Raw genomic sequence first — 22,418 nt, forward strand, 5'->3', positions numbered from 1 at the left:
CTGCCTTCCAAAGATACACAAAGCCAACGCACCTGGACATCTCATTGTATCAGGCAATGGGACGCCGTGAGAGAACCCCTCTGGTGATGTTGAGGGCATCTTGAAACCCATTGTACAGGGAATCCCCAGCTTCTGTTGCGACATCATAGATTTCTTACAGAAACTCAGCATCCACAGACCGGTCAAACCAGGAACATTCCTCATCACAATGGATGTTGTACCACTCTACACCAGCATCCCCCAAGACAACAGCATTGCTGCATCAGTCTCAGTACAACACATCAACAACTGCCAATTTCCAGACACCATCCTACAACTCATCTGCTTCATCCTTGATCACAACATCTTCACCTTCGACAACCAGTTCTTCATCCAGACACATGGAACAGCCATGGGGACTAAATTTGCTCCCCAGAATGCCAACATTTTCATGCACAGGCTCAAACAAGACTGTTTTGCTGTACAGAACCTCTAACCAATGCTATACACCAGATATGTTAACAATATTCTCTTCTTTTGGACTTTTGGTGAGGAATCACTGAAATAAGTACATAGTGATATCAACAAGTTCGTCCCACCATCAGATTTACCATGGACTACTCTTTAGAGTCAGCCTCATTCTTGGATACACATAGCTCCATCAAGGATGGACGCCTCAATACCTCACTCTGTCGCAACCTGTGGATAACCTCTCAATGCTGCACTTCTCTAGCTTCCACTTGAAACGTATTAAAATATTCATCCCCTATGGACAAGCCCTATGCATACAAAGGATCTTTTTGGATGAGTAGGAATGCAATGGACAGCTGAAGATGTTGAAGGATGCCCTCGTAGGAACAGCATAAGATGCTTAACTCATCAATTGTCAATGCTGAAGTGCCACAGTGAAAATGACCTCCTCAGAAGACAGACAGAGGATACATCTGATTGGGTACTTGCCATTGTCTAGTACGTCCCAGGAGCAGAAAAACTATGCCATGTTCTTCATAGCCTTCAACATATTATCGACGATGATGAGCACCTCGTCAAGATCTTCCCCACCTCCACTTCTTACGTACACACACCTTCCCATTCAATAGCCATTGATTCCAGTTTTGCTAGAGCTCCTTGATGTCACACTCGGTTAAATACAATTTGGCTCCTTTGTCAGTATTTGAACCAAGGCTGTAATGAGGTCAGGATCTGAAAGGCCCTAATGGAACAACCCATAAGAATATCAAATGTATCAGAGTTAAGATCACTGTCTGCAAAATGCTTTCCTCCTGATAACTGCAATCACATGTCTAGCTTCATTACCTAAAATTGAACTCAGGCCCACCCAATCTACTGGAAGGCACTCTGTTCTGACTTAAAAATGCATCCAAGAAAGGTTTTTAGAAGTTCTGCTCTTTCTAAACCATTCACACTGTAACTGCCCCAAGTAATGTTGGGCAAGTTGAGCTGAAAAAACTAGCACATCCACTGTAGCTCCCTGGTCTATCAAGTTGGTTATCTCCTTTAAAGCATTCTATGAAATTTCTCCAGGGTAATGGCTCCTGACTCCTCTCATTAACTGAGATAATGGGAACTGCAGATGCTGGAGAATTCCAAGATAATAAAATGTGAGGCTGGATGAACACAGCAGGCCAAGCAGCATCTCAGCAGCTTTTGTGCTCCTGAGATGCTGCTTGGCCTGCTGTGTTCATCCAGCCTCACATTTTATTATCTTGGAATCCTCTCATTAACTCTCTATTTTAATATGTGCGAATTTCATGCTAATTAAGGATTCTAAAATGCCCTGATTGTTATGCCAGCTTTTGTTTTAATTTTATTTGTGTCAATTAGCTTTGCCTGCCTTTTCAAAAATAAGTACTACATTGGACTCTCTCAGACTCAATAGAGCTCTGAACTGTAATTTCCAAGGCCTCTACAATTTCCCATTCAATTCTTTCAAATTCCTGGGATATACTGCAATGGATCCTGGTCCCTTACTTTAATTAATTTATTAAAAAAATTCTCATGTTATCTATCTATCTATCTATCTATAATGATAGTATGAGCATGTGTCTCAAATATACTGACTGCGTGACCTAACGTAATGCAAAATAATTCATTCTGCCTTTCCCATATTTTTTAATGCCATCATAAGTCGGCAATCTGCTGCTGTCTGCACTCCTATCGCACTTTGAACAATTCTCTTTTTACTGATTTAGGAAAAGAAACTAATTTTAAATATTGACCTAGTTATCTAGTTGCCCCTAGAAAGTGGTTCGAAGCAGCTGGTTTGAAACGCTGGTTATAGATTGATATAATTTTGTGGCTTGTTAGGTCACTTAAGAGGATAATTAAGTCCCATGTAGGGATGACACTATATGGACAATGCAAGGCAAGATAATTGGGTTCTTTCCTCAAAGAACATTTGTGAAATAGTTTGCTTTTTCAATAATCTGACAGCTTTTACCAATGCTAGCTTTTTACTTCAAGATTTGTTTCAACTGTTTTCATGTACAGGCAGCTTCTGGGTTGTGAATAGGCTTTGTTCTGGAGGCTGTTCGCAAATTGATTTGTACCCAAGTCAAAACACAATAAAGAACAATGTGAAGCAGCTGTCTGTAAATATAGGAAATGTTCATGTGTCAGGTCCTTAAAATTACACTGCTGCAAGTGACTGTGTTCATAAATTGGGGGTCCCATGTACTCAGATGTGAGGGGATATGAAGGGAGAGCATTTATGTGGAAAAAGTAAAAAGGGGAATGGCATTGCTGTTACTTTTTATGGTAGAAATTCATTACAGATCTCAGAAAAATGCTAAGCTAGTAATTAATGATAATATACAGGTGATAACAGTGAAGGAAGTTGCTGAAATGTAAAAGTAGTGGTTTAACATGTGTGTTTCAAATAAAGAATGCAGAAACATTTCAAACAGGAAGAGACTGTCAGTGGTGAGAGAAAATTAGAAATGACTAAAATCACATGGAAGCACATTAGGGAAGTTGCAGAAATGCCAGATAAATACTATCAGGGCTCAGACTGATTTTGCTAGAGAGTTCTGAAGTTGTCTCCATAGCAATGCTCCCTGAACTCTCTGGATTTGCAGAAAATTCCAAGTGATTCAATGATTAGTAAAGGAGTTAAGAATGACTGACTGTTAAATTGCAGGTTTTATGATGTGGTATAATGCACTAGAATTTTAAAATTTAATGATAGGTTGCAGAAAATGACAGACAGTCACTGTGACTTCTGAAATGGTAATTCAAGATTAACTGTCTTACTGAATTTCTTTGAGGATGTTAGTCTGGGGGACGGAATGAGATTGTTGCTGCGTATTGAGTTTTAGGAAGAAATTTAACTATGCCAACCATTGCAGAAGATTAGTGCCTGTAGAATGCAGCCTGGATTATAAATTAGCTGATTGGGTTAGTTGTGATTCAGACTGGAGTACTCGTGTGGTCTGTAATCGAGGTTAGTGTTGTAATGTTAGTCATTTATATTATTTTGTGGATAATTTAGAAGGTGGAATTATGTCCAAAATATTTATCTCACAAGGCATCAAACTGGGCACAGTGGCAAAGGATGATTACTAATTTAGAGCCAGCTGAATGTCACTCGAAAAACTGAAGGTACAGATTTTAATTTGTGGTAGGATTGGTGCTTGTAGCAGACGGGTGGGTAATTGGGATAGGTGGCAAGTTTGTGTGCTGAGGCCAAGAAGATGTTACCTCCTGGATTTCATTTCCAATTGCAGTCATGCAACATGCAAGAATCCAATCTTGCAAATGTAAATGAAGTCCATGTGTTACAATCTCACTAAGTCTTCCTGACAAGGTTGCAATTCATCTGTTGAATAAGGGTCTGAAAGGGTTAATGCTGAAGAATGCAGTAAGCACTACCCACCATGATGATGGAATGAGAGATTGCAAGGGAATAATCTTGAAGATGTTAAAGATAGTCACTAGGGCTTTTGAAATGACAATTCAAAAGGAACCAACATACTGGATTTCTTTGAGGATATTATGGAGTCAGATAGTTGATTTTGAGTTACTGGATTTCAGACGCTGCCAACCACTGAAGAGGATTAGTGCTTGGAGAATATATTATGGTTCATTAGCCTGAATTATAAATGGGTTGGTTGCTTGTGATGTACATTTAGAGTACCCTTGTGATGACTTTGGGTTTGAGAGCACAATGGATCTTGAAGGTGTGACAGTTAACATTTGGGCTTCATAAAGTCTTTGTCACAATTTCTATCATATCAATGTAACCTGAAACTAGTGCTAACACGCACTAAACTATGTCTTGTGAACTACAATAAACTCTTCTAGTTAGACCAGGAAATTATTTTCCTCTCCCATGCTAAACGAAGCAAGCTGCATAGTTTTCTACACTTAAAAGGCATGGTGACAACACCCTTTCTCTTGATATATTGTAGTGAGCTGGCATGCATTTTCAACATCTCCCTAATGGATCCCATGCCTAGCCGCATGTAGATATGATAAATCAGGCAACAGGAGGTCACCAGTGTTTAAAAATGGTCACTATCATGAGGGTTTTTCATGTTGATAATGGATGGATGGTGGGGTAGTGATTCAGGGCATTGGTGTAAACTAGAGGTGGCCCAGTGGAACCCAGAGGAATGCTCCTGATCCATTAGAACCGAAAAAAAATTATAATCATTTAAACTCATTGACCCTTTTCCCTTAAATATAGGCTTAAAATCATGGCCTATATTTATGTTGCTGAACAGCTGTTTACAGGTTTGAAATCTTGGAAGGAGAGTGCATTAATAAAAGGTGAATTACTACAGATGCTGGAAATGTCAGACAGAATAGAAAACTTGGCAGATCTGCCAGCATCTACAAAGAGACAAATATGTCTAATATTTCATCAGAACATTAATGCAGACTAGATTGAAACACCCGAACAGTGTTGCAACATCAGAAAGATATTTGGTTCTGACCTCCTGGTCTGTTGACAATGTGTGTGCCAGAATGAATGCATGGACTTCATGGAATGCATCCTAGAGGATCTTCGTAGAATCACAATTTGACCATTTCGTACAGTATTGATCAGAATATTTTCGTCTGAATTTAGAAGGATTTCAACTAATGCAAGCTGGTAGAAGAGCAGCTGCGATAGCGAGATGTTAACAACACTGGCACTTTCAACACTGAAACAGAAGGATTTAAGGTTAAGATGTTTGTGGAATGTTGATTTAGACAAGTTTGGCGAGCATGTTGGCAGTTCAAATGAAGGTCAGAATTTCAAATAGTGAATAACAAAGCAAAAGGTAATCCATGCACAATGTGTTTTGGATTAAAAAGTGGCTTAAACGTGTGGAACAGACCATTCGCAGCGCTTAAATAAAACAAAACACTGTGGATGTTGGAAATCTGAAACAAAACAAAAATGGAGAATTAATGTTTTGAGTCCGGTGACTCCTCTTCAGAGTTCTGCTTTCTCCCCACAGATGCTGCCAGATCTGTTGAGTTTCTCTGGTAGTTTCTGTTTCAGTATTAGTAGTTTCATTTCTTATTTGATATTCAAAGCACTATAATAATTTGCTTTGGATTTAGGCCTATACTTCTGTTTCTCCTTTCAAAATTTCAAAGATGAAGGAACAAGAAAATTGAAAAAGTCCAAAATAGCACATAGCAAGTTCCTGGTAGTGGATGGGACTACCAGCCAAATGTGGTACAAAGTAATTTCAGCGGAAAACCACTTAGTCTTGTAAATCAGGTTTGAAGGCCCAAATTGACTTCCAAGTGAAATAAGTTGTGTTGAGTGTTTCTGGAGGGATTCTTGTTGTTATGCCCAATGAAATCTCTTGCCACACCTTACCAAACACCCTCTTCAACTATTTGCTCTGCTCCTCATGTTTAATTCCTGCACCGCCAACATTCGTGCCTAGAACAACTCGTCACTCACTGGATATCTGCTGAAAACCTGGCAACCCTTGTGCTCATGTGATCTTTAAAAGTCTGTCCTGCATCTGGACGAGCCTTGGTCCTGAGCTGCCCTGACAATTGTCCTAGATGTGACAGAGTTCCGCTTTGCGGCCAGGGACCTGGGTGTCCAGCTGGACGGGATGATGTAGATGCAGGATTACCTCTTCCCCCAGGACTATCAGTGGTGGCCACAGCAGCAAACCCTGGCAGCATGGTCCATGGTGCTTTCGTAGAGTCATAGGGTTATACAGCACAGAAACTGTCTCATCCCAAGGAGGAATGCCCAGCACTGTAGACAGCCAATGGCTTTCTTCACTCTGCCAGAGCAAGTGCTGCTATCTTTTCTCCAATACCTCATACTAAATCTATCTTTGCTACTGTACCCACCTCCCACCAAAGCTCATGCTCTACCTGTCTCAGTAATACCCGCAACATCATTCCCACTTGCTGTCTCCTAAACCAACCCCCATCACCGCTAATCCTTCATGCCCTCTGTGCCGCCTACTCACTCATTTGTGTAACCCCATTCCTATCTGTAGCAATGTTTCAAAGTAATATTTGTTTCCTCACTTCCATCTGCGTTGTTTCTTACATTATTCATTCAAGGGGTGTGAGCGTTACTGGTAGGCCAGCATTTATTGTCCATCCTTAATTGCCCAAAGGTCAGTTAAGAGTCAAACACATTGCTGTGGGTCTGAAGGCCAGATCAGGTAAGGATAGCAATTCCCTTCCCTAAAGTACATTAGTGAATGAGATGGGTTTTTCTGACCATTGACAATGGTTTCATGGTCATCATTAGACTCTTCATTCCTGATTGTACCTCTGTTTCATACCAAGAGGAAAATGGCCCACAGTAAGGCAGATGGAGTGAGGACAGGTAGTTCGCTGTCTGACATTTGGCTCCACACCCCTTTACAAGGTGAGGATCTTGATGCCGATTGCCCAAAGTAGCTGACTGAATGCAAGCCCCTGGTCTGGTATCAGAGGCTGCCCTTGACTGTGCTGAGAGCCCTTGAATGAAGGCTATCTGCCTTGACTTGACTGGTCACTACTGATGACACTGACAAACTTCCTGCCTTTTTATCTATTCTGAATGAAAAGGTAAGACCGAAATAATATGAGACGGGTAGCTCTGGTTGAGGGGGCAAAGTGCAAAAAAATGCAATGCAAGGCAGCGATGCTGCAAGCATCCAGATAGGTTCAGAGTGAGTGAATGCTATGAAAGCAAACAAAGAGCAGGAGTTGCAGCCTGATGCACCCAGTTCATGGACTACATGTCTCTGAGTGCACATGTTTTGCAGCAGTGTGCCATTGGTTTCTGGTTTCTGGTGCAGCATGGAAATACAGAAATGTGCTGTCAGGGAATCAGAGGTGCGCCATGTGGGTTCTTGGAAGTTGGCTCATGTCGGGTGTCAATGTCAGTGGTGGTAGGTATGTGGGCAGTGTCCATGGATTGAGTCCTGTAATGTTTGTGCACGGGGTACCATATGGAGGTCTTTTGAAGCAAGTGGTGAGCTGAAGACCCACTCTGATTTCCATATCGAGCATTTTCAATCTGTCGTTTGTTTGGTGAATTTTGTAAGATAGGAAGCTGAATATTAATGAGGAAAGTTGTGCTGTTAATATGGCACAAAAAGCTGCAATTCCCCTTAATCGGCACCTTGCTGCTGCTCTAGTAAGAAACTTGCCTTGCTGCTCAGCAAAAGCTTAAAGGATGGAATAAGATGCTTCAGTCTTCTTGTTCAATTCTGGTACAAATCTCTAACTGCAGATTGCTCAGACCCCCACAATATTCCTCCCTATGTTGTCGTATGCTTTTGAAACAAAATTCTTGATGCAAATGAGAAAAACTAGGGTTTGTAGCATCAGTACTAATTAGTCCCCTTAATATAGGTTAAACTCACCCTGACCTTAATCACTCAACCATATAACAAAATATATTTAATCTTTGTATTTTAATGCCCTCAAATAATTTTTGCATTGTGCACAAAACTGATGTTGCTTCTAATACTCCTGCTATCTTTATGTCAAAAAGTATATGGCCTGTCTGATTTGTTGCAGCAGCTTTTAATGAAATTGTTAACTCTGCAATCTTAATGTAATTTCCCAAAATAGAAAAATGTATATGCCACACCTTGAAGGTTTTAATTAGTATCAGCAGTATTTTAAATATCTTAGGACTTCTTACTATAGGTTTGTGGTGTTCAAGCAGAAAATAATTTATTGAGCAGCAGGTACTGAATTTGCAGGGTCTCTTGTAGGACTTTTCTGAATTAAGTCATTTCCTGTAATTATTTTAGAATTATTTCAGTTATAGCTTTATGCATGAACAAGGAGACTGATCCCCTATTTTGATAAGTAACATGGCTGAGTAATGAGTCTAATGCTTTGATAATCATGATCAAAATGTTAATTCCAGTGCCATTTGCCAATGTTCATCCAGCAAATGTCACAAATTTAATTGTCTAACTGTAGTTTGCTATGTTGAAATTCCTTGGTATCTTCATAGTGATATTTTATAGCTAATTTTGCTGGAGGGTTAGATGTGTTCTCAAATTCATGTAAGATTAACACATACATATGTTATTGGTGATCCTTGTTCCTAGGTTAAGGATAAAGCCGTCTTGATTACAGGATGTGATAAAGGAATTGGGTTTGCTTTGGCAAAGCATCTACACACCAAAGGCTTTACTGTCTTTGCCGGTTGCCTCTTAAAGGTAAGTCTGTAACATGTTCTATTTGTCTGCTAGGTCTTTGGAGTGAAGAAATTCAAAGTGCCTTGTTTTCTACTTTTTGCCAGTTATATTATTGATGGCAAAAATTACGGGAGACTTAAGTCCTGTAACAACTCTGTTGGTTTGGATGTGATTTAGAAAGTTTGGGTTGAGAAGCAGAAATTTCTGGAAAATCTCAGCAGTTTTGGCAACATCTGAAGAGAAACAGAATTAATGCTTAAGTTCCTTGACCTTTTATTTGGAAAGCCTGAGTGTTCGGGTAGTGCTCGGTGATGGCACTAAAAGGAACTCCAGTTTGCATTTTATGTTTATCAAAAAACATAACTTGGCAATACCGACATACTAGAAGCCTTTTATATAACTTTGGATTTAACTTTAATTTCCCCTCTAGTTTCAGAGGTGAAGAGACTGTATTCTAATCTATTTTCTCACTCAATTTCTTCCCTGGATTTTTTTGTTTCTTTAAGCAGGTATGGTGCACGGGTTATAATACTGTCATCAGTATATATAGGTAAATTGACCCAATGTCTAACTTTTTCCAATTTCCAACCTACATACAAATGAAGCAAAGAGCAGACCCGTAACATTCATGTCAAAAGTGCTGTGAAAATAAAATGCAGATATCTTGATTTCTACTAATTTATATTTTTTTCAACTCTGCAATCAAAAATACACCAGTATAGCAACTGTACAATATCAAAGTTTCAGAGCATGCCAGAACCCTTACCAGTTGAAAATCAGAAGACTGCAAGTCTGATATGAGTGTTTAAGTGCATAATTTCTGAAACATTCTTGCCTGTTTTTATCGGACTGGATTTACATTTTAAATCTCTCTACTTCTTTTATGCGTACATAGAATTGCTTACTGTTGTTTCATGCAGCTCTCTTTGAACTCGGTTAAACTTTGGCATTTGCCACCTAAACTTGAGTAAGAACAACAGATTCTGTTCCTGTCTGACTGTAGTACATCCCAGTTCATGCTGAGCGATGCTTGTGATTCATCTCCTACTGTCAAATTCACTCTTTTCATTCTTCCAACACTGCACTTCAACTACATAGAGTTTCGATGACGTGTTTCATCATCTGTTTAGCCTCTACACAGTCAAACATTTAAGATGCATAATAAAATCATTATTGCTTTCCAGTCCTCATCCTTTTGAAAACATAGTAAAATAATGGAGTGCTTTGCAGCTCAAGCTAATAAAGAACACTGCCATCCACTGCATACCTCGAAAACAAAATGCCAGTATTTCAGCCATCTTATCAGAGTTGAAAAGCTGCATGTATCTCTTCTACAGGGCAAAGTGAAGAGGAGCAGAAAAAAATGTTCAACTTGGATGTAGTTGGATGACAGATATCATGAAGTTGTTGCAGATGAGCTATAATGGCTGTGTGAGGATGGTGCAAGGCAGATGAGCATGGCATATCATGTCAGCTGATCTCCCAGCAGGACAGTGGCAGATTGCATTCAACACTGTCAAGACCGTGCTAATGTGTACATGGAACATAGTAGCAAAGTGATTGTTTTAACAGACTAATCATCCAAACACCTGGGCTAATGATCTGAAGACATGAGTTCAAAACTCACCATAGGAGCCTGAAAAATTAAATTCAGTTAATTAAAAAAAGTCTGAAATTAAAATTTTGGAAAGAGTTTTGGTAACCATGAAATTACTGTACTTTCATTGAAAACCAACAGGTTCACTAAAGCAAATAAATCTGCTGTCCCTAACCAGTCTGGTATTAATACACTTGCAAATGGTCTAGCCAGCCAAGCTAAAACTCCATGATGGTATTTAGGGATGGCCTATAATTGCTAGCTTTGCTGACAATGTGTCAATGAATAAAAGTAAAATGTGCACTGTAATTGTGATATGAATTAAACACTAGCCGTTAAAATGGTGAAAGAAAACTAAATTTTGCAAAGCTGTAGATCACTTATCAAACTTTATGGTTCAAATGATCAAAATATTGAATGTGCATTTTTATTATTGCCATCAAAGACAAAATTGTAGCACATTTATTCATGTCAATTGTGTGCTATTTGTCTGTAGAAAGAAAAAGCATACATTATGCTTCTCCAAGCAGATCTATTCATTCTGTCTTGTTAATTTATCCAATGATTGCTGGACCGATAAGGGAAAAGTCCCCATGAGGAATCCAATGGCACATATTACTTACGTGCCATGTTTTGCATTGCATGCACGGTACTCAATGTTACTCACACCTTACTTGGACTAATTTGTATACTTTTCTGTGAAGTCAATGGAGAATATAGTCAGGCTGCATTTAAAGTGTGTGCACAATCTGATTATGATAATTTGCAGTCGCTGGTGGGGAATTTTAAAATGATTTGCAGTTAATGAAAAAGGCCTGCTGTTTTTATTGAAAACATAAATGACACTTTTTTAATTGAAAAAAACAGCCCATCTGCACATCTGGATTATTCATCATTTAGAAACTTAGCAATAAATCGCCTCACTTGCCCAGACTACTAACTTCTTAACTTTAGTTGAATTTGACATTGCTTTGAACATTTTATCTGACACAGATTTGCTGCAGCGAGTGATGTCAAGTTTCCTTATATTGTTCAGAAGTTTTCAGTTTACATTGTAAACACTAAGCTTATGCAGCATAATCGATGAATAATATTTTCTATTTCTGATCTGATGAAGGGTCAGCATTAACTCTGTTTCAATGGACTTTGTCAGAACTGCTGTTTATTTTCAGCATTTTCTGTTTTCATCTCCTATTTTTTGAGGCAAATGCCATAAATCTACAAGGTCTTCTCCATGCATCTTTATCTGTGTATTTTTCATTGTTGTAAAATACAAGCTAATGTTTCACTGATTTGTTCACAGTAATTTGGAGGACTTAGAATTTTAAAAAGGGGAATTTAGTACATTGTTCTCAAATACATCCGTATGTTTCTGGCAATGGAATTTACTGCTTTGCATGCAGAACTTTTTTCCTGTTTCTTCTATTAGGCAAGTATCCATAAACTTGAACTTTAAGTGATTTAGTAATAAAAAAGAGAGCACTGGGAATGGACATAGGAACAAGGGAATTCTGAGATTTAAATAAAAAGTCCATCTAGTTCTCCTCCTACAAACTCGATAGTTTATGCTATAACATAATGGTGTTGTCGGCTAATCAAAGTGATCAATCTCTGTAAATTAGGTATAAGCGTGACATGAGGAAAGCATCAGTGGTAAAGAGCTTTGGGAACCATAAGTCCAAAGTAACTTTTCCCCTCCCAACATTCGACACTTATCACATTACATTCCTCAAACCCTTATCCTCAAAATGTAATTTGCTGTAGTTTGTAGTAATATTATTTTTATTAGTTATTTACACAAGGACAGCAGTGGGAATGTAGTAACACTATAGTGCTGAGAGTGCAAAGTTACATTTAAAACACAAACATTGAATAATGAAATTTGTAGGAATGGAATGGCTATTTATTGTAATTATTTATTATTCCTCATGTATTTATTTTGCAATTTACACAGTAAAATGAACTTATGGAGATTTGACAGGTGTTCAAAATCATGAGGTGTATCTGGTCAGAGTGGTTATGGAGCAATATTTCTTATGGGTAGAAGGATAAAGGACCAGAGGATGCTGATTTAAACTGATTGGCAAAAGAAGCAAGTGTCATGGGGAAAAACATTTTTATGCAATGCATGATTGGGATCTGGAGATTGCAGTGGAAATGTATTCAGCTGTGCCTTTCAAAAGACAATCAAATCATTACCTGGTTAAGAGAAAATTATTAGGACTATGCAGAAAACCAGAGGTGTGACACTGGTTGAATTGCTCTTGTAGAGAGCCAGCACGGATATGATGAGTCATATGTTCTCCTTTTGTGCTGTAACCAATCTTATAATTCTTTAGTCAGAATTTATTTCTTTCCAGAAGGTGGCAGGAAAGTTGATAAGAAGGGGCAATAATTGAACCAGTTGGCCCTGTGGAGAGAAACATGCTCCCTTCCCAGCAACCTCACCAATGAAGTTCTGGTTGAGAAGGTTAGTTGGGGACTTCCAACTCATCAGCAATTAAAATCCTTAAATAATCAACTAATGACCACTTACAGACCTCAACTTGTGATTGGACTGCCTTCCTGTCAAATGAGGAAAGTGACTGTTTGAGACGATCTGGCTGTCAGGTTTCAGGGGAATCTCAATTTGTCTGACTCAGGGACAATCAGTGGCATGAATTTGGGGTGTGGGCAACCGGTGCAGAAATGCAGGAGGGTGGCCTCGGAAAGCCACAGCCCTTAGCTTGCCTCTAAAACTCTAGACTTCCTCTTCCTCTGGCCCCCTCTTTCTGGAAAGAATCCAGTGCAAACCTTCTTGACTCATTTTTAGGACCCAGAGGCTGCTGGTTACTGATTGGCTAGCAGCTTCTGGTGAGGCCAGATGCCACTGACCAGGCTTATGAAGAAGTTCAGATAACAAGGTGTAGAGCTGGATGAACACAGCAGACCAAGCAGCATCAGAGGAGCAGGAAGGCTGATGTTTTGGGCCTAGACCCTTGTTCAGAAAAAAAAATTCTGAAGAAGGGTCTAGGTCCGAAACGTCAGCCTTCCTGATCCTGTGATGCTGCTTGGCCTGCGATGTTCATCCAGCTCTACACCTTGTTATCTCAGATTCTCCAGCATCTGCGGTTCCTACTATCTCTTAAGAAGAAGCTGATTGGCTAGCTCTTAACAGTCTGATTGGCTTGTGACCTGGCAAGCAACATAGGGTGGGCAGGGCAGTGAAGTGTCACTGTCCCTGAATATGCCTGTCTGCATGTTGGAACTGCAAAATGGAAAACAAACCTATAATTCTATTCTAAAGATATATCTCAGGTAAAGGAAATTTTGGTTTTGGGAAAGGAGAATAGGAGGTGACTGCATGGAGACATGGAAAGTTACTTATTTCCAAAAATGGCCTGGGAGAAGCAGAAAATGAATGATTTATTTTCCAGAACTGGGTGATTGTAAAAAATGAATAGGGCTTAAAGGCTTTCAGTGAAAACTGAACAGGAGGAATGTAATTTTAGCACCACTGCAGGGCATGATTTTTACATACAAGACCTGCGCTTTGTCACCTTACTCTTTTGAATTATTTGTTGGAAAGTGTTGCAGCATGACTGAAATGCTACCCAAGTTGTTAGACTGCTCCACAAGAGCCAAACAAAAACTAAAGGACACAGATTAAAAATAACAGGGGCTGCCCATTCGAGACTGTAATAAGCAGAATTCTTTAAGAGGAGGTTAGTAATTGAACACATTAAATGTTGAGTGATTTAGATTTTTGTTAAATGAGGCAGGCAAGGTTTATGCAGGACGGATAGGATTGAGACTACCATCAGATTAGTCATGATTCAATGTAGGTGTCAAATGGTATCCTCCTTTTCTTAATTCTTGTATTTGATTGTAGCAAACTTAACTTAAAAAAAATTGCAGTCAACAGCAAATGTATGGTGCTTGCTATTTATATTGACAGCTGTGCAGAGGGGATTGCAGGATTTTGAATGGTGATTCTGTTTTTCACTATTTGTTCCACTGAAACAGTGTTCTTCAACCAATGCAATTGAGGAATCCTCACTGAAGCACAGAAGTGTAAACGAGACCATTGTACAGAGAAAGCAAAATAAATCGAGAGAACAAAAGAAATAGAAAATACAAACAGAAAAGTAACAAAAAAGTGAATGGCTCCAACACAGATTATGCTTTGATTCCATTTGGAATGGAGGGTTGTGACTGGTGGTGTTCCGAAGGGATCAGTGTGGGGTTCTCTGCTATTCGTGGTCTACATAAATGATTTGGAGGAAAATGTACTAATTAGATCAGCTACATTTGCAGATGATACAAAGATTGGTGGAGTTGTGGATAATGAGGATTGTCAGAGGATAGAGCAAGATGTAGATCAGTTGGAGGCATGGGCAGAAAAATGGCAGATGGAGTTTAATCTGGACAAGTGTGAGGTGATGCATTTTGGAAGGTCAAGTACAGGTGGAAATTATACAGTGAATGGCAGTACCCTGAGGAGTATTGATATGCAGAGAGATCTGAGTGTGCACGTCCACAGATCACTGACGGTGGCTGCACTGGTAGTTAAGGTAGTAGAAAAGGATTATGGCATGCTTGCCTTCATTGGAAGGAACACTGAGTGTCAGGACAGACAAGTTATGCTGCAGCTTCATAGAGCTTTAGTTAAGCCACACTTGGAATATTGTGTACAGTTCTGGGCACCACGCTACCAGAAGGATGTGGATGCTTTGGAGAGGGTACAGAAAAGGTTTGTCAGGATGTTGTCCTGGTATGGGGGATTTTAGCTGTGTAGAAAGGCTGGATAGACTGGGTTTGTTTTCACTGAAACACAGGAGAATGAGGGTGACCTGATAGAAGTTTATAAGATTGTGAATGGCATGAATAGAGTGGAAAGTGTGAGGCTTTTTCTCAGGGTGGAGCGGTCAATTACTAGGGCACACAGGGTCAAAGTGCGAGGAGGATGTGCGATGCAGGTTTTTCACACAAAGGGTGGTGAGTGTCTGGAATACATTGCCAGAGGAGGTTGTGGAAGCAGGCACAATAGCAGCATTCAAAAAGAACTTGGACAAATACACGAATAGGAAGGGAGTAGAGGGATATGGACCCTGTAAGCGAAATAAGATTTTGTATGGAAGGAAAAATGTGTTAGCATAGCTTGTAGGACCGAAGGGCCTGTTCCTGTGCTGTATTGTTGTTTGTTCTTTATACATTTGTAAAACTAAATTTTCAGGGTCAGAGAGGTTTTTTTTGACAACGATTGTTGAACGTTCTGTTAAATTTTCATGACATTGCAACTCCATCCACCACCTGAAAAGAATGTCCAGTCTGCCCTCCAGCAGTGTACTTTATCTGCAGCGTGCAGCATCTGTAATGGATATACTGCAGCTAGTGACTAGTGATCTTTGATAGCACCTTCTGAGCTGTGACCTGTACTATTTAGAAGGAGATCAGTCACATGGGATCAGTCACATTGCAAGTTAACTTCCACCTTACAGTGGTTCAAGAAAGTGGTTTACCACCTCAGAGATACAGTAACAGCTCACCTTACCTGTTACATCACCATCTTACGAAAAAGTTTAAAAACAAGATACCTGCTTTAACTTTTGTCAGCCATGTTGAATGGGTAACTCATAGATAAGTACAACAATATCAAGCCTGATGTGAATTTCAACATGAAGTCTGAACAATTTAGTCTGTGAAGGACCAGGTTAACTCAAGACTATAACCTCTGGATCACTGCATTTTAATGAATATACCCAAAAATGCTAACAAAGTTACTGCATAAGCTTCATTCTCAAAGCTTAATATGGACTCATATTTTACAGATAAGCTATGATGCTTTTAATAAGTACCTTTTTTTTTCTAAATTTATACTTCATTTTGGAATTTCTTCTCAAATTTCCTACTTCTTTGGATATTTTTGTAGAAGCAGACTCCTGTTGGCTATTTTCATGGCTCTTTCCCCTTTTGGTACCTTGTTCAAATAACCATTCTTTAGTCATGAGATTAGACAATGAGCTTTAGCAGACTATTAGATTGTGAATCTGGTTAGCAAAGTCCATTCATCTCATTCAACATTCACGCTCATGTACCTTTTTAGTGGGGTCAAAGACTGAGCAGCATATACCTTTGTGAAATCCAGCTGAATGTTCTGTTCTCCAACTTTGGCAGATTTGGGACTGTGGGGATCAGTGGTTGCATTCCACTGCAGTATGGACAAGGTTAGCTAATTGAGCACAGATTCAGGATTGAACATTGGATCTTTCTGCTCTATTGTTTATTGTGACACCTCTGAGTGTATTTACCTCTGAACCAAGAAGAAAACTTGTCCTTGTTTCATTTAGCAGTTGAAAAATTGCAGTAATTATATTTTTCTTTGGAAGGATAAGAACGGAGAAGGTGCTCAGACACTTGAGAAGATGAAATGTGAACGTATGAAAGTTCTTCAAATGAACGTATGCACAGATGAGGAGGTGCGACAGGCCATGGATTTTGTAAAGAGCCAGTTGAAGGAACCTGAGAAGGGTATGATGTGGGTTCCATTTCAAATTGAATCTGGTCATATCATTAGGATAATTTAACAAAATATGTTGCAAGTCCACTCTCTCTGAGAAGTAAGCTTTAATGTTGGCCAGTGGATGAGGTAGTGATGTGGTCTAAAAACCAGAAGAACTGTGGATGCTGTAAATCAGGAACAAAATCAAAGTTGCTTGCAAAGCTCAACAGGTCTGGCAGTGTCTGTGAAGGAAAAGACAAAGTTAATGCTTTGGGCCTGCTGACCTTTCCTCAGTGATGTGGTCTAATTGAGCTTGGATTCATTGTAGTGATGAAGAGGAGGGGTTGGTCATTTTCTTGATGGTTTTATCCTCCATTTGATTTAATTTGGTCTAAAACATAGCAATATCTGAAATTGGTCTATTTTTAAAGACACCTGGTTCTATTGCAAGGCCATTTTATGGTTTTTCTTCCATTACCAGAACATCATGTTTCCAATGACAACTGAATAGACTATTCATGAGGTTTTACAGTGCAGCAGAAGAAAATCTTACCAGTGGCCTGATTGTGCATAATTGCACATGTAATCTGTTCCTGTGGAACTTTGATGTCAGCAGTTACTTTCTGATCATTATCAGTTGCATCAAACACTCTGACACTGCAAAAAAACAGGATCCTAAGTAACAGTCCTCTCATAGTCTGAAGTACCATTATGGTACGAGTGTGACATTTCTATTTTTGATTATAGCAGTTTTCTTCCCCTGTCTGAGTGAAGAAGCCAGTTTATGCCAAAGCTGTGGATTGACACAGACTTAGAATCACCTCGAAGATAAAATTCAATTTGAACATAATTTTTACAGGCAGTGGCAAGAGGAGATGTTTCCCTCATCTTCCTGGATTCAAGGGGTTCCAAGGGTTATATTGCAACATTGTAATGCTACATAATTCAAACACAGGGTATGTTCATTTTTGAATGAAAAGTACAGGTTGTTGGAGGAAGACACTGTGGATTTAAAGTTTTCTTCATCCATGTTATTTATAAATTTAGATTTAGGTTTAGTAGTTACACTTTTTCTTCATGTCCAAGCTATTTCTTAAAGCAATTATGAATATTTTACTTGATTGTTAAAATAGATTGAACCCATTTATTTTATATTAAAGGAAGGTTAACATGGTATAAACAAATTTTTTTGTTAAATCTCAACAGAGTGTTTATAACTTAGCATGCATGATTGGTAATGAAACTCCATGATTAATGTATCCATGCATGATGATACATCTGCAGCAGCAAACTGAGGGACTGTCATTTCCATTGTTGATGTACAGAATGTGGCTGCCATTAGTTTAAGGGTTGAATATTGGGAACTGCCAATGGAGCTTTAGTACAATCTATGACCTTCACCAGAAACTAATGTGAAAAATGATTAAGAATTCTAATGATGCTGTTGGTCGTAAAGTTAGAAGAGAGATTGCAATGAGTAGCAATTTGCAGGGAATATTTATTAGAGCAGAAATGAGTATGATATTTGGCTATATTCATGAATCAACAACATGTAGAAGAAAAACTTGTTAAATTGTACATTATTCAATAGATTTCTATAATGATTTAAATGAAGCTATGAAACAGAAGCATGCCTTGTAAATGGAACAGAAGGTGTTTATTGCAGCTAAGTTTCTAGTTTTCGAAGAAAAATAAGGCAAGTTCCCACCTGAATGATCTAAACATCAGGAGATTGCTTGTTATACATTCAGTTTCTGGTTGCTGTTGAATGTGGGGATATGGGAATCGAGGGTGTACTCTTCCATGGGCACAGCAATCCGCAATCTTACAGAATGCAGTCCACCGGCTGTGGGTTGACCCACAATGCTATTAGGGAGAGAATTCCAGGATTTTGACCCAGTGACAATGAAAGAATGGAGATATATTTCCAAGGCAGAATGGTGAGTGGGTTGGAGGAGAACTTGAAGGTGGTCATGTTCCCATATGTCTGCTACCTTATGGGCCAGCACAGTCCAGATGGCCGAATAGCTTCTATGCTCTATTTTTTATAACTCACAATCCACCTGCAATGCACTGAATTGTTGTAACTGTTAGTTTGGATCTCTTACAAATGGTGCTACCCATTGTATGACAACATTTCCAGCCATGCTTTAAGTGGGTAGCTGTGTATTTGGTTACTTTGACTTGGCCCAGCATGTGTTGCTTTTATTTATTTGAGCTGCATATCTTGATGTACCCAATCTAGAGACAACTTCAGCATCCAGCCTCACCCTCACTCTGCACAATATATTCAAACCGAAGATAAAGTGTCAGTGAGGTATCTACAAAACTCATGACTTCAGCTGTTAAGTATTGGTTATCTGCTGCTGAAAGCCACATTCTTTCCTTTGTCTGGGAGAGGGCTGGCCAGGGTTCAGGAAAGAGGCAGATGGAGCAGGTTAACAGTGGACAGGATTTCAGGTGCAAACTCATTAGCCGGTAGGCAGTCACCAATGACATTGACATTGCGAGGAAACGTGCCTGTGATGATGGATCTAGTCAGAGGCAAAATGAACATGGCATTTCTGGCTAATCAGTTGTTAGAGGAAATTCAAAACATTTCTGTGGAAACAATATATCAGTGAGCTATTAATATTGACTCATTTAACTGCAAATTGTAACAATTTGGGATATTGTGCGTCAGTAATTTGAAACTTGACTTTTGGTGAGTGTAGCATGTTTGTGTGGGATTTTAGACTCATGGATGCCAATGATCTTTATCACAGTGATCTTTAGCACAGATTTGTGCTCATGTGTGAATTTGTTGCAGAGTTCTTAATTGAGATTGGTTTCTATGAGTCGTTCACTATTGCTGTGTCTCCAACAATTACCAGGATGGTGTGAAGCAAATGAAATGGACTTTGGTGTTTTGTTATCTTGCAATTTCTGCAATCTCTTTAAAGAAACTGTTCTGTTGAATTTCCTCGTGAAGGACATCAGCTCATTCATTCTGTATTTTTGCCTATTGTCTGATAGATTTTGTTCCATTGAAAAATTAACTCGAAGAAGCAATCCAACTCATCTTGCATGCTGAGCTAAGGACCTGATTAACACAGTTAATATTCTAGTCCATAAACTTCTAATTTGGTTACAATTTGGCTTCATATTATTATTATTGCATTATTTAAATTATTATTAAGAATAATTGCTAAAAGACATTTCTGCCTGCAACTTATAAGGTTCGGTTTAAACTAATTGTGATGACTCTTAAATACCTGCTGAAATGAACTAGAAAGCCACTGAGTTGAATCAGATGGAGCAGCACCAATGAATAAAAAGATATGTTAAGTTGATGTCACCTTGGTGAAGCTACACTGCTGGATCAGTTGCATGCAAACAGTATGTAATATGAAGAACATTTTTTGCCCTGATTTCCCATTGACTCCAGTACTCCCACAATCAATGGATCGGTTCTAAGCTGTGCAGTCCTGCCAGACTCAGATGTGACTTGTGGTGGACAATTAGTCAACTAACAGGGGGAGTATTCACAAGTATCCCCAGCCTCAAAGACAGGGGCAACCCAGCACATCAGTGCAAAAGTCAAGACCTTGAAGTAGAAGTGCTGAAGGATGATTCATTTCAGCCTCCTGTGGTGCACAGCATCACAGATACAGTTTTCAGTATTTTGATTTACTTTGTGTGACATAGGGAAATGACTGCAGATACCAGATACTGTAATCTCCGTTGATGTTGATAACATTCTGGCAATAGTACTGAAGGTTTTATTTCTCCAGAATTAGCCATGTCTGAATCCAAATTATTCCAGTACAACTATAATACAAGCATTTATCTGATGCCGTGAAAAAAAATTGCCCAGGCACATCTGTCAGCAGAAAGCAGGACACATCCAACCTGGCCAATGACTGCCCCATCAGTCTATCTTGACCATCAGCTAAATGAAAGAAGTTATCATCAACAGTGCTATCAAGCAGCATTTGCTCAGCAATAACCTCCTCACTGACACCAGTTCATATTCTGCCAGAAACACCCAGCTCCCGACCACATTACAGACTTGATTTGAAAAATGGGAACAAAGATCAGAACCACGGTGGACAGAAGAGGATTTCTACCTTTGACATCAAGGCCTCATTTGACTGAATGTGGTAACATATCCTGAGTAAAGCTGGAGTCAGTGGGAATCGAGCCAAAAACACTGTGCTGTTTAGAGTCATACCACTCACAAATGAAGTTGGAGGTCAATCATCTCAGTCCCAAGAAAATAGGATTTGCTTTGGGTGGTGTCCTAGGCCCGATCGTCTTCAGCTGCTTCCTCAGTGACCTTTCTTTTACCACGATGTCAGCGGTTGAAGTGTTCCCTAATAATTTCACATTCAAGACTCCTTGATAGCGAAGCCATTGATGTCCACGCACATCAAGACCTGGACAACATCCGGGCATTGTGTTGATATGGAGCAAGAAGCATTCATGCCACACAAATGCTAAGAAATGACCATCTCCAAAAAGAGAGGATCTGACCTCCTCCCCTTGATTTTCAGTGGAATTATCAGCTTCCAGCATCACAGGGATTACAACTATGGCTATAAGGACAGTCAAAAACTAGGAATTCTGAGTGTCCACCTTTATTAGATACATGTTAGGAGTGTGATGGAATTTTCTTCACAGGCTTGGAGCTTGCAGCTCCAATAACACTCTCTAGAAGCTCAATAACATCTAGGACAAAGCAGTCTCCTTGATTAGCACTTTATCTACTACCCTTCCACCACCAACACACAATGGCAGCTGTGTGTACCATCTCCAAGATGCACTGCAGCAACTTCAGAACCATCTTCCAAATGTCTGACCTCTCTCACCTGGAAGGGTAAGAGAAGCAGGTGCATAGGAACAATGCATGCAGGTTCCCCAATAAGCCATACAGTGTTCCGATTTGAAACTATATCACGTTTGCTACTGCTGCTGGGTCAAAATCCTGGAACTCTCTTCCTAACAGCACTGTAGATGTTCCTACCATTCTGTTTCCTTCAGTGATTCAAGGAAGCAGTTTCTCACCACTTTCGGATGGACAGTAGATATTGGCTTAGCTGATGATATCCACATCCCATGAAGAAATAATTTATGAAGTTTATGAGAATGTACTTATCCCCTCATGCAGTCTCATAATTGAAAAAGATTTGTACAATTTGCTGACTTTATTAGCTGCAGACCTTTGGTGGAAATGTGTTGGAAATTGCAGATTAACCGATTATTTGGTAGTGTAGCATTTAAGTGTTGCTAAAAGAAGTGTTTTGTTGAAGGCTTTCACCTTGCATTCATCAAGACAATTTGCAAGAAATACCAAAGTTAATGGAAAACAATGTTTATACTGTATGAGAGTGTTGATTGTCTGGCATGTGCTTTCTGTACAAGATCATCTTCAAAACTGTGTCTTTTGTTAGATTTACCAAACTTGTATATTTGTGTTTTTTTTTGCATATTCTAGACCTTAAATAGTGATTAATTGTATCGTGTAGATACATAGACTGCAGCCAGTTGGTTTAGGAAGTCCTTGCTTGTTATCTGTAACAGTTTAAATATTTGCAAAAGCGTGTGTAGATTGGTTTGAGTTACAACCTCCAGTGAAAACAGGATAACAAATACATCAGAATGAAGGCAGCAAAACTGGCATTGGAATCTTCCAAGGGGGAGCTTTCTGATTGGCCAACTTTGTGCTCATAAATAGGTT

General features: G+C 39.3%; 1 protein-coding gene across 1 annotated transcript in view; it reads left to right on the forward strand.

Moving 5' to 3' along the window:
* Positions 1-22,418, forward strand: part of bdh1 (3-hydroxybutyrate dehydrogenase, type 1) — a 34,049-nt gene that overhangs the window by 1,955 nt on the left and 9,676 nt on the right. Inside the window, exons 2-3 of the mRNA XM_048542819.2 lie at positions 8,532-8,642; positions 16,587-16,728. Coding sequence (XP_048398776.1) covers positions 8,532-8,642; positions 16,587-16,728 — 253 coding nt within the window. The remainder of the gene's footprint in view (positions 1-8,531; positions 8,643-16,586; positions 16,729-22,418) is intronic.

This window comes from Stegostoma tigrinum, chromosome 14 (assembly GCF_030684315.1).
Source record: "Stegostoma tigrinum isolate sSteTig4 chromosome 14, sSteTig4.hap1, whole genome shotgun sequence".
Taxonomy (NCBI): Eukaryota; Metazoa; Chordata; class Chondrichthyes; order Orectolobiformes; family Stegostomatidae; genus Stegostoma; species Stegostoma tigrinum.